This window comes from Engystomops pustulosus, chromosome 5 (assembly GCF_040894005.1).
Source record: "Engystomops pustulosus chromosome 5, aEngPut4.maternal, whole genome shotgun sequence".
NCBI classification, from domain to species: domain Eukaryota; kingdom Metazoa; phylum Chordata; class Amphibia; order Anura; family Leptodactylidae; genus Engystomops; species Engystomops pustulosus.
In genome coordinates, this window is record NC_092415.1 from 3,446,326 (window position 1) to 3,459,181 (window position 12,856).

At 51.7% G+C, this 12,856-nt stretch overlaps 1 protein-coding gene across 1 annotated transcript in view; it reads right to left on the reverse strand.

Moving 5' to 3' along the window:
- Positions 1 to 12,856, reverse strand: part of RHPN1 (rhophilin Rho GTPase binding protein 1) — a 58,396-nt gene that overhangs the window by 42,260 nt on the left and 3,280 nt on the right. Inside the window, exon 2 of the mRNA XM_072151010.1 lies at positions 12,435 to 12,527. Within this exon, the coding sequence (XP_072007111.1) occupies positions 12,435 to 12,506 (72 nt within the window). The 5' untranslated portion in view covers positions 12,507 to 12,527. The remainder of the gene's footprint in view (positions 1 to 12,434; positions 12,528 to 12,856) is intronic.

Consider the following 12,856-nt stretch of genomic DNA (forward strand, 5'->3'; position numbering starts at 1 on the left):
GGGGTATAATACATGATGTAACTCAGGGTCAGTACAGGATAAGTAATGTCATGTATGTACACAGTGACTGCACCAGCAGCAGAATAGTGAGTGCAGCTCTGGGGTATAATACAGGATGTAACTCAGGATCAGTACAGGATAAGTAATGTCATGTATGTACACAGTGACTGCACCAGCAGCAGAATAGTGAGTGCAGCTCTGGGGTATAATACAGGATGTAACTCAGGATCAGTACAGGATAAGTAATGTCATGTATGTACACAGTGACTGCACCAGCAGCAGAATAGTGAGTGCAGCTCTGGGGTATAATACAGGATGTAACTCAGGATCAGTACAGGATAAGTAATGTCATGTATGTACACAGTGACTGCACCAGCAGCAGAATAGTGAGTGCAGCTCTGGGGTATAATACAGGATGTAACTCAGGATCAGTACAGGATAAGTAATGTCATGTATGTACAGAGTGACTGCACCAGCAGCAGAATAGTGAGTGCAGCTCTGGGGTATAATACATGATGTAACTCAGGGTCAGTACAGGATAAGTAATGTCATGTATGTACACAGTGACTGCACCAGCAGCAGAATAGTGAGTGCAGCTCTGGGGTATAATACAGGATGTAACTCAGGATCAGTACAGGATAAGTAATGTCATGTATGTACACAGTGACTGCACCAGCAGCAGAATAGTGAGTGCAGCTCTGGGGTATAATACAGGATGTAACTCAGGATCAGTACAGGATAAGTAATGTCATGTATGTACACAGTGACTGCACCAGCAGCAGAATAGTGAGTGCAGCTCTGGGGTATAATACAGGATGTAACTCAGGATCAGTACAGGATAAGTAATGTCATGTATGTACACAGTGACTGCACCAGCAGCAGAATAGTGAGTGCAGCTCTGGGGTATAATACAGGATGTAACTCAGGATCAGTACAGGATAAGTAATGTCATGTATGTACACAGTGACTGCACCAGCAGCAGAATAGTGAGTGCAGCTCTGGGGTATAATACAGGATGTAACTCAGGATCAGTACAGGATAAGTAATGTCATGTATGTACACAGTGACTGCACCAGCAGCAGAATAGTGAGTGCAGCTCTGGAGTATAATACAGGATGTAACTCAGGATCAGTACAGGATAAGTAATGTCATGTATGTACACAGTGACTGCACCAGCAGCAGAATAGTGAGTGCAGCTCTGGGGTATAATACAGAATGTAACTCAGGATCAGTACAGGATAAGTAAAGTCATGTATGTACACAGTGACTGCACCAGCAGCAGAATAGTGAGTGCAGCTCTGGAGTATAATACAGGATGTAACTCAGGATCAGTACAGGATAAGTAATGTCATGTATGTACACAGTGACTGCACCAGCAGCAGAATAGTGAGTGCAGCTCTGGAGTATAATACAGGATGTAACTCAGGATCAGTACAGGATAAGTAATGTCATGTATGTACACAGTGATTGCACCAGCAGCAGAATAGTGAGTGCAGCTCTGGAGTATAATACAGGATGTAACTCAGGATCAGTACAGGATAAGTAATGTCATGTATGTACACAGTGACTGCACCAGCAGCAGAATAGTGAGTAGTCAGTGCAGGACGCGCTTCTGTTTTCTTGCGCCACTAATCCCTTTATGTGACTGGAGACTTAACACCATAACAGGATTCCCCCATTAGATGTGACCACCCGTGGCGCACTCTACCCCCTCTGTGCTGTGCAGTTTCTCCTCACATCTTACTGATCAGTCCTGTCACACACAGGTCACATGTTTATATGGGAATGATACATAAGGGTGAAATTACAGGACCTATATGGTCCACAGGTAAATACCCCCCCCCCCCCTCTGTGTATAAGGACAATGGGGCACTGTCCCGTCACGATCCCCAAGTGCGTTGTCCGGCGAGGGTTCGGGGCTGACGCGATTCACTAAGATCCTGCCCCCGATATCCTGCATGTGTCGCTTCCCCGCTCAGGTCCCCGGAGTTCACCTTCTTCTTCCTGGTGCATGTAAGTGCATTGTCCGTGTATAATGCGCTGTGCGGGGAGTCACTAAGATCCTGCGCCCGATATCCTGCATGTGTCACTTCCCCGCTCAGGTCCCCGGAGTTCACCTTCTTCTTCCTGGTGCATGTAAGTGCATTGTCCGTGTATAATGCGCTGTGCGGGGAGTCACTAAGATCCTGCGCCCGATATCCTGCATGTGTCACTTCCCCGCTCAGGTCCCCGGAGTTCACCTTCTTCTTCCTGGTGCATGTAAGTGCATTGTCTGTGTATAATGCGCTGTGCGGGGAGTCACTAAGATCCTGCGCCCGATATCCGGCATGTGTCGCTTCCCCGCTCAGGTCCCTGGAGTTCACCTTCTTCTTCCTGGTGCATGTAAGTGCATTGTCCGTGTATAATGCGCTGTGCAGGGAGCCACTAAGATCCTGCACCTGATATCCTGCATGTGTCGCTTCCCCGCTCAGGTCCCCGGAGTTCACCTTCTTCCTGGTGCATGTAAGTGCATTGTCCGTGTATAATGCGCTGTGCAGGGAGCCACTAAGATCCTGCACCTGATATCCTGCATGTGTCGCTTCCCCGCTCAGGTCCCTGGAGTTCACCTTCTTCTTCCTGGTGCATGTAAGTGCATTGTCCGTGTATAATGCGCTGTGCGGGGAGTCACTAAGATCCTGCGCCCGATATCCTGCATGTGTCACTTCCCCGCTCAGGTCCCTGGAGTTCACCTTCTTCTTCCTGGTGCATGTAAGTACATTGTCCGTGTATAATGCGCTGTGCGGGGAGTCACTAAGATCCTGCACCCGATATCCTGCATGTGTCGCTTCCCCGCTCAGGTCCCCGGAGTTCACCTTCTTCTTCCTGGTGCATGTAAGTGCATTGTCCGTGTATAATGTGCTGTGCGGGGAGTCACTAAGATCCTGCACCCGATATCCTGCATGTGTCGCTTCCCCGCTCAGGTCCCCGGAGTTCACCTTCTTCTTCCTGTTGCATGTAAGTGCATTGTCCGTGTATAATGTGCTGTGCAGGGAGTCACTAAGATCGTGTGCCCGATATCCTGCATGTGTCGCTTCCCCGCTCAGGTCCCCAGAGTTCACCTTCTTCTTCCTGGTGCATGTAAGTGCATGGTCCGTGTATAATGCGCTGTGCAGGGAGTCACTAAGATCATGCCCCCGATATCCTGCATGTGTCGCTTTCCCGCTCAGGTCCACAGAGTTCACCTTCTTCTTCCTGGTGCATGTAAGTGCATTGTCCGTGTATAATGCGCTGTGCGGGGAGTCACTAAGATCCTGCACCCGATATCCTGCATGTGTCGCTTCCCCACTCAGGTCCCCGGAGTTCACCTTCTTCTTTCTGGTGCATGTAAGTGCATTGTCCGTGTATAATGCGCTGTGCAGGGAGTCACTAAGATCCTGCGCCCGATATCCTGCATGTGTCACTTCCCCGCTAAGGTCCCCGGAGTTCACCTTCTTCTTCCTGGTGCATGTAAGTGCATTGTCCGTGTATAATGCGCTGTGCGGGGAGTCACTAAGATCCAGCACCCGATATCCTGCATGTGTCGCTTCCCCGCTCAGGTCCCCGGAGTTCACCTTCTTCTTCCTGGTGCATGTAAGTGCATTGTCTGTGTATAATGCGCTGTGCGGGGAGTCACTAAGATCCTGCCCCCGATATCCTGCATGTGTCGCTTCCCCGCTCAGGTCCCTGGAGTTCACCTTCTTCTTCCTGGTGCATGTAAGTGCATTGTCCGTGTATAATGCGCTGTGCGGGGAGTCACTAAGATCCTGCACCGGATATCCTGCATGTGTCACTTCCCCGCTCAGGTCCTTGGAGTTCACCTTCTTCTTCCTGTTGCATGTAAGTGCATTGTCCGTGTATAATGTGCTGTGCGGGGAGTCACTAAGATCATGCACCCGATATCCTGCATGTGTCGCTTCCCCGCTCAGGTCCTTGGAGTTCACCTTCTTCTTCCTGTTGCATGTAAGTGCATTGTCCGTGTATAATGTGCTGTGCAGGGAGTCACTAAGATCGTGCGTCCGATATCCTGCATGTGTCACTTCCCCGCTCAGGTCCTTGGAGTTCACCTTCTTCTTCCTGTTGCATGTAAGTGCATTGTCCGTGTATAATGTGCTGTGCAGGGAGTCACTAAGATCGTGTGCCCGATATCCTGCATGTGTCGCTTTCCCGCTCAGGTCCACAGAGTTCACCTTCTTCTTCCTGGTGCATGTAAGTGCATTGTCCGTGTATAATGCGCTGTGCGGGGAGTCACTAAGATCCTGCACCCGATATCCTGCATGTGTCGCTTCCCCACTCAGGTCCCCGGAGTTCACCTTCTTCTTTCTGGTGCATGTAAGTGCATTGTCCGTGTATAATGCGCTGTGCAGGGAGCCACTAAGATCCTGCACCTGATATCCTGCATGTGTCGCTTCCCCGCTCAGGTCCCTGGAGTTCACCTTCTTCTTCCTGGTGCATGTAAGTGCATTGTCCGTGTATAATGCGCTGTGCGGGGAGTCACTAAGATCCTGCGCCCGATATCCTGCATGTGTCACTTCCCCGCTCAGGTCCCTGGAGTTCACCTTCTTCTTCCTGGTGCATGTAAGTACATTGTCCGTGTATAATGCGCTGTGCGGGGAGTCACTAAGATCCTGCACCCGATATCCTGCATGTGTCGCTTCCCCGCTCAGGTCCCCGGAGTTCACCTTCTTCTTCCTGGTGCATGTAAGTGCATTGTCCGTGTATAATGTGCTGTGCGGGGAGTCACTAAGATCCTGCACCCGATATCCTGCATGTGTCGCTTCCCCGCTCAGGTCCCCGGAGTTCACCTTCTTCTTCCTGTTGCATGTAAGTGCATTGTCCGTGTATAATGTGCTGTGCAGGGAGTCACTAAGATCGTGTGCCCGATATCCTGCATGTGTCGCTTCCCCGCTCAGGTCCCCAGAGTTCACCTTCTTCTTCCTGGTGCATGTAAGTGCATGGTCCGTGTATAATGCGCTGTGCAGGGAGTCACTAAGATCATGCCCCCGATATCCTGCATGTGTCGCTTTCCCGCTCAGGTCCACAGAGTTCACCTTCTTCTTCCTGGTGCATGTAAGTGCATTGTCCGTGTATAATGCGCTGTGCGGGGAGTCACTAAGATCCTGCACCCGATATCCTGCATGTGTCGCTTCCCCACTCAGGTCCCCGGAGTTCACCTTCTTCTTTCTGGTGCATGTAAGTGCATTGTCCGTGTATAATGCGCTGTGCAGGGAGTCACTAAGATCCTGCGCCCGATATCCTGCATGTGTCACTTCCCCGCTAAGGTCCCCGGAGTTCACCTTCTTCTTCCTGGTGCATGTAAGTGCATTGTCCGTGTATAATGCGCTGTGCGGGGAGTCACTAAGATCCAGCACCCGATATCCTGCATGTGTCGCTTCCCCGCTCAGGTCCCCGGAGTTCACCTTCTTCTTCCTGGTGCATGTAAGTGCATTGTCTGTGTATAATGCGCTGTGCGGGGAGTCACTAAGATCCTGCCCCCGATATCCTGCATGTGTCGCTTCCCCGCTCAGGTCCCTGGAGTTCACCTTCTTCTTCCTGGTGCATGTAAGTGCATTGTCCGTGTATAATGCGCTGTGCGGGGAGTCACTAAGATCCTGCACCGGATATCCTGCATGTGTCACTTCCCCGCTCAGGTCCTTGGAGTTCACCTTCTTCTTCCTGTTGCATGTAAGTGCATTGTCCGTGTATAATGTGCTGTGCGGGGAGTCACTAAGATCATGCACCCGATATCCTGCATGTGTCGCTTCCCCGCTCAGGTCCTTGGAGTTCACCTTCTTCTTCCTGTTGCATGTAAGTGCATTGTCCGTGTATAATGTGCTGTGCAGGGAGTCACTAAGATCGTGCGTCCGATATCCTGCATGTGTCACTTCCCCGCTCAGGTCCTTGGAGTTCACCTTCTTCTTCCTGTTGCATGTAAGTGCATTGTCCGTGTATAATGTGCTGTGCAGGGAGTCACTAAGATCGTGTGCCCGATATCCTGCATGTGTCGCTTTCCCGCTCAGGTCCACAGAGTTCACCTTCTTCTTCCTGGTGCATGTAAGTGCATTGTCCGTGTATAATGCGCTGTGCGGGGAGTCACTAAGATCCTGCACCCGATATCCTGCATGTGTCGCTTCCCCACTCAGGTCCCCGGAGTTCACCTTCTTCTTTCTGGTGCATGTAAGTGCATTGTCCGTGTATAATGCGCTGTGCGGAGAGTCACTAAGATCCTGCACCCCATATCCTGCATGTGTCGCTTACCCGCTCAGGTCCCCGGAGTTCACCTTCTTCTTTCTGGTGCATGTAAGTGCATTGTCCGTTATAATGCGCTGTGCGGGGAGTCACTAAGATCCTGTGCCTGATATCCTGCATGTGTCGCTTACCCGCTCAGGTCCCCGGAGTTCACCTTCTTCTTTCAGGTGCATGTAAGTGCATTGTCCGTGTATAATGCACTGTGCGGGGAGTCACTTAGATCGTGCGCCTGATATCCTGCATGTGTCACTTCCCCGCTCAGGTCCCCGGAGTTCTCCTTCTTCTTTCAGGTGCATGTAAGTGCATTGTCCGTGTATAATGCGCTATGCAGGGAGTCACTAAGATCCTGCGCCCGATATCCTGCATGTGTCACTTCCCCGCTCAGGGCCCCGGAGTTCACCTTCTTCTTCCTGGTGCATGTAAGTGCATTGTCCGTGTATAATGCGCTGTGTGGGGAGTCACTAAGATCCTGCGCCCGATATCCTGCATGTGTCACTTCCCCGCTCAGGTCCCCGGAGTTCACCTTCTTCTTCCTGGTGCATGTAAGTGCATTGTCCGTGTATAAAGCGCTGTGCGGGGAGTCACTAAGATCCTGCGCCCGATATCCTGCATGTGTCACTTCCCCGCTAAGGTCCCCGGAGTTCACCTTCTTCTTCCTGGTGCATGTAAGTGCATTGTCCGTGTATAATGCGCTGTGCGGGGAGTCACTAAGATCCAGCACCCGATATCCTGCATGTGTCGCTTCCCCGCTCAGGTCCCCGGAGTTCACCTTCTTCTTCCTGGTGCATGTAAGTGCATTGTCTGTGTATAATGCGCTGTGCGGGGAGTCACTAAGATCCTGCCCCCGATATCCTGCATGTGTCGCTTCCCCGCTCAGGTCCCTGGAGTTCACCTTCTTCTTCCTGGTGCATGTAAGTGCATTGTCCGTGTATAATGTGCTGTGCGGGGAGTCACTAAGATCCTGCGCCCCGATATCCTGCATGTGTCACTTCCCCGCTCAGGTCCTTGGAGTTCACCTTCTTCTTTCTGGTGCATGTAAGTGCATTGTCCGTGTATAATGCGCTGTGCGGGGAGTCACTAAGATCCTGCACCCGATATCCTGCATGTGTCGCTTCCCCGCTCAGGTCCCCGGAGTTCACCTTCTTCTTCCTGTTGCATGCAAGTGCATTGTCCGTGTATAATGTGCTGTGCAGGGAGTCACTAAGATCGTGTGCCCGATATCCTGCATGTGTCACTTCCCCGCTCAGGTCCTTGGAGTTCACCTTCTTCTTTCTGGTGCATGTAAGTGCATTGTCCGTGTATAATGCGCTGTGCGGGGAGTCACTAAGATCCTGCACCCGATATCCTGCATGTGTCGCTTTCCCGCTCAGGTCCACAGAGTTCACCTTCTTCTTCCTGGTGCATGTAAGTGCATTGTCCGTGTATAATGTGCTGTGTGGGGAGTCACTACGATCGTGTGCCCGATATCCTGCATGTGTCACTTCCTCACTCAGGTCCTTGGAGTTCACCTTCTTCTTTCTGGTGCATGTAAGTGCATTGTCCGTGTATAATGCGCTGTGCGGGGAGTCACTAAGATCCTGCACCCGATATCCTGCATGTGTCGCTTCCCCACTCAGGTCCCCGGAGTTCACCTTCTTCTTTCTGGTGCATGTAAGTGCATTGTCCGTGTATAATGCACTGTGCAGTGAGTCACTAAGATCATGCGATATCCTGCATGTGTATCTTCCCCGCTCAGGTCCCCGGAGTTCACCTTCTTCCTGGTGCATGTAAGTGCATTGTCCGTGTATAATGCGCTGTGCAGGGAGTCACTAAGATCCTGCGCCCGATATCCTGCATGTGTCGCTTCCCCGCTCAGGTCCCCGGAGTTCACCTTCTTCTTCCTGGTGCATGTAAGTGCATTGTCCGTGAATAATGCGCTGTCTGGGGAGTCACTAAGATCCTGCGCCCGATATCCTGCATGTGTCACTTCCCCGCTCAGGTCCCCGGAGTTCACCTTCCTCTTCCTGGTGCATGTAAGTGCATTGTCCGTGTATAATGCGCTGTGCAGGGAGTCACTAAGATCCTGCGCCCGATATCCTGCATGTGTCGCTTCCCCGCTCAGGTCCCCGGAGTTCACCTTCTTCTTCCTGGTGCATGTAAGTGCATTGTCCGTGTATAATGCGCTGTGCGGGGAGTCACTAAGATCCTGCACCCGATATCCTGCATGTGTCGCTTCCCCGCTCAGGTCCCCGGAGTTCACCTTCTTCTTTCTGGTGCATGTAAGTGCATTGTCCGTGTATAATGCGCTGTGCGGGGAGTCACTAAGATCCTGCCCCCGATATCCTGCATGTGTCGCTTCCCCGCTCAGGTCCCCGGAGTTCACCTTCTTCTTCCTGGTGCATGTAAGTGCATTGTCCGTGTATAATGCGCTGTGCGGGGAGTCACTAAGATCCTGTGCCTGATATCCTGCATGTGTCGCTTCCCCGCTCAGGTCCCCGGAGTTCACCTTCTTCTTTCAGGTGCATGTAAGTGCATTGTCCGTGTATAATGCGCTGTGCGGGGAGTCACTAAGATCCTGTGCCTGATATCCTGCATGTGTCGCTTCCCCGCTCAGGTCCCCGGAGTTCACCTTCTTCTTTCAGGTGCATGTAAGTGCATTGTCCGTGTATAATGCGCTATGCAGGGAGTCACTAAGATCCTGCACCCGATATCCTGCATGTGTCCCTTCCCCGCTCAGGGCCCCGGAGTTCACCTTCTTCTTCCTGGTGCATGTAAGTGCATTGTCCGTGTATAATGCGCTGTGCAGGGAGTCACTAAGATCCTGCACCCGATATCCTACATGTGTCGCTTCCCCGCTCAGGTCCCTGGAGTTCACCTTCTTCTTCCTGGTGCATGTAAGTGCATTGTCCGTGTATAATGCGCTGTGTAGGGAGTCACTAAGATCGTGCCCCCGATATCCTGCATGTGTTGCTTTCCCGCTCAGGTCCCCGGAGTTCACCTTCTTCTTCCTGGTGCATGTAAGTGCATTGTCCGTGTATAATGCGCTGTGTGGGGAGTCACTAAGATCCTGCGCCCGATATCCTGCATGTGTCGCTTCCCCACTCAGGTCCCCGGAGTTCACCTTCTTCTTTCTGGTGCATGTAAGTGCATTGTCCGTGTATAATGTGCTGTGTGGGGAGTCACTACGATCCTGCACCTGATATCCTGCATGTGTCGCTTCCCCGCTCAGGTCCCTGGAGTTCACCTTCTTCTTCCTGGTGCATGTAAGTGCATTGTCCGTGTATAATGCGCTGTGCGGGGAGTCACTAAGATCGTGCACCCGATATCCTGCATGTGTCCCTTCCCCGCTCAGGTCCCCAGAGTTCACCTTCTTCTTCCTGGTGCATGTAAGTGCATTGTCCGTGTATAATGCGCTGTGCAGTGAGTCACTAAGATCATGCGATATCCTACATGTGTATCTTCCCCGCTCAGGTCCCCGGAGTTCACCTTCTTCCTGGTGCCTGTAAGTGCATTGTCCGTGTATAATGCGCTATGCAGGGAGTCACTAAGATCCTGCACCCGATATCCTGCATGTGTCGCTTCCCCTCTCAGGTCCCCGGAGTTCACCTTCTTCTTCCTGGTGCATGTAAGTGCATTGTCCGTGTATAATGCGCTGTGCGGGGAGTCACTAAGATCCTGCGCCCGATATCCTGCATGTGTCACTTCCCCGCTCAGGTCCCCGGAGTTCACCTTCTTCTTCCTGGTGCATGTAAGTGCATTGTCCGTGTATAATGCGCTGTGCGGGGAGTCACTAAGATCCTACACCCGATATCCTGCATGTGTCACTTCCCCGCTCAGGTCCCTGGAGTTCACCTTCTTCTTCCTGGTGCATGTAAGTGCATTGTCCATGTATAATGTGCTGTGCGGGGAGTCACTAAGATCCTGCGCCCGATATCCTGCATGTGTCACTTCCCCGCTTAGGTCCCAGGAGTTCACTTTCTTCTTCCTGGTGCATGTAAGTGCATTGTCCGTGTATAATGCGCTGTGTGGGGAGTCACTAAGATCCTGCGCCCGATATCCTGCATGTGTCGCTTCCCCGCTCAGTTCCCTGGAGTTCACCTTCTTCTTCCTGGTGCATGTAAGTGCATTGTCTGTGTATAATGCGCTGTGCGGGGAGTCACTAAGATCGTGCGCCCGATATCCTGCATGTGTCGCTTCCCCGCTCAGGTCCCTGGAGTTCACCTTCTTCTTCCTGGTGCATGTAAGTGCATTGTCCGTGTATAATGTGCTGTGCGGGGAGTCACTAAGATCCTGCCCCCGATATCCTGCATGTGTCACTTCCCCACTCAGGTCCCCGGAGTTCACCTTCTTCTTCCTGGTGCATGTAAGTGCATTGTCCGTGTATAATGCGCTGTGAGGGGAGTTACTAAGATCGTGCCCTGATATCCTGCATGTGTCACTTCCCCACTCAGGTCCCAGGAGTTCACTTTCTTCTTCCTGGTGCATGTAAGTGCATTGTCCGTGTATAATGCGCTGTGCGGGGAGTCACCAAGATCCTGCACCCGATATCCTGCATGTGTCTCTTCCCCGCTCAGGTCCCCGGAGTTCACCTTCTTCTTCCTGGTGCATGTAAGTGCATTGTCTGTGTATAATGCGCTGTGCGGGGAGTCACTAAGATCCTGCACCCGATATCCTGCATGTGTCTCTTCCCCGCTCAGGTCCCCGGAGTTCACCTTCTTCTTCCTGGTGCATGTAAGTGCATTGTCCGTGTATAATGCGCTGTGCGGGGAGTCACTAAGATCATGCGCCCAATATCCTGCATGTGTCGCTTCCCCGCTCAGGTCCCTGGAGTTCACCTTCTTCTTCCTGATGCATGTAAGTGCATTGTCCGTGTATAATGCGCTGTGCGGGGAGTCACTAAGATCCTGCACCCGATATCCTGCATGTGTCGCTTCCCCGCTCAGGTCCCTGGAGTTCACCTTCTTCTTCCTGATGCATGTAAGTGCATTGTCCGTGTATAATGCGCTGTGCGGGGAGTCACTAAGATCCTGCACCCGATATCCTGCATGTGTCTCTTCCCCGCTCAGGTCCCCGGAGTTCACCTTCTTCTTCCTGGTGCATGTAAGTGCATTGTCTGTGTATAATGTGCTGTGCGGGGAGTCACTAAGATCCTGCACCCGATATCCTGCATGTGTCGCTTCCCCGCTCAGGTCCCTGGAGTTCACCTTCTTCTTCCTGATGCATGTAAGTGCATTGTCCGTGTATAATGCGCTGTGCGGGGAGTCACTAAGATCCTGCGCCCCCTATATCCGGCATGTGTCACTTCCCCGCTTAGGTCCCAGGAGTTCACTTTCTTCTTCCTGGTGCATGTAAGTGCATTGTCCGTGTATAATGCGCTGTGCGGGAAGTCACTAAGATCCAGCACCCGATATCCTGCAGGTGTCTCTTCCCCGCTCAGGTCCCCGGAGTTCCCCTTCTTCTTCCTGGTGCATGTAGGTGCATTGTCTGTGTATAATGCGCTGTGCGGGGAGTCACTAAGATCCTGCACCCGATATCCTGCATGTGTCGCTTCCCCGCTCAGGTCCCCGGAGTTCACCTTCTTCTTCCTGGTGCATGTAAGTGCATTGTCTGTGTATAATGCGCTGTGCGGGGAGTCACTAAGATCGTGCCCCCGATATCCTGCATGTGTCACTTCCCCGCTCAGGTCCCCGGAGTTCACCTTCTTCTTTCTGGTGCATGTAAGTGCATTGTCCGTGTATAATGCGCTGTGCGGGGAGTCACTAAGATCCTGCGCCCCGATATCCTGCATGTGTCACTTCCCCACTCAGGTCCCTGGAGTTCACCTTCTTCTTCCTGGTGCATGTAAGTGCATTGTCCGTGTATAATGCGCTGTGCGGGGAGTCACTAAGATCCTGCGCCCATTATCCTGCATGTGTCACTTCCCCGCTCAGGTCCCCGGAGTTCACCTTCTTCTTTCTGGTGCATGTAAGTGCATTGTCCGTGTATAATGTGCTGTGCATTTTTGAATGTTAAATCCCATGCGTTGTCCCATGCGCAGACACAAAAAAAATTGTCCTAAAACCTTCATAAACGGGTCAGAAGGGATTTAAAACTTTTTGTGGCATAAATCTGTCATTTTGGGGGGCTGGAGCAATAATGAAATCCCCCAATGTTACAGAACAGCGAGCGCCAGAGCGGATGTAGCCCCTCACCTTCCGGACGCTGCCCCCCGTCTCGTGGTGCGACGAGTACGAGTCACCATCACCGGTAACAACCTCCATCATCCGCCCCTGGTGCTAGACGTCCTATCAGAGGGCAGAAAGGAGGCAAAGAGTCAGTATACAACCCCTATATACAGCCACATATATATCCCGTATCCATCTCTAGATATACCGTATATACCATCCATCTCCATATATACCGTATATACCATCCATCTCCATATATACCGTATATACCATCCATCTCCATATATACCGTATATACCGTCCTTCTTCATATATACCGTATATACCGTCCATCTTCTTATATACCGTATATACCGTCCTTCTTCATATATACCATCCATCCCCATATATACCGTATATACCTTCCATCTTCATATATACCATCCATCTCTATATATACTGTATAT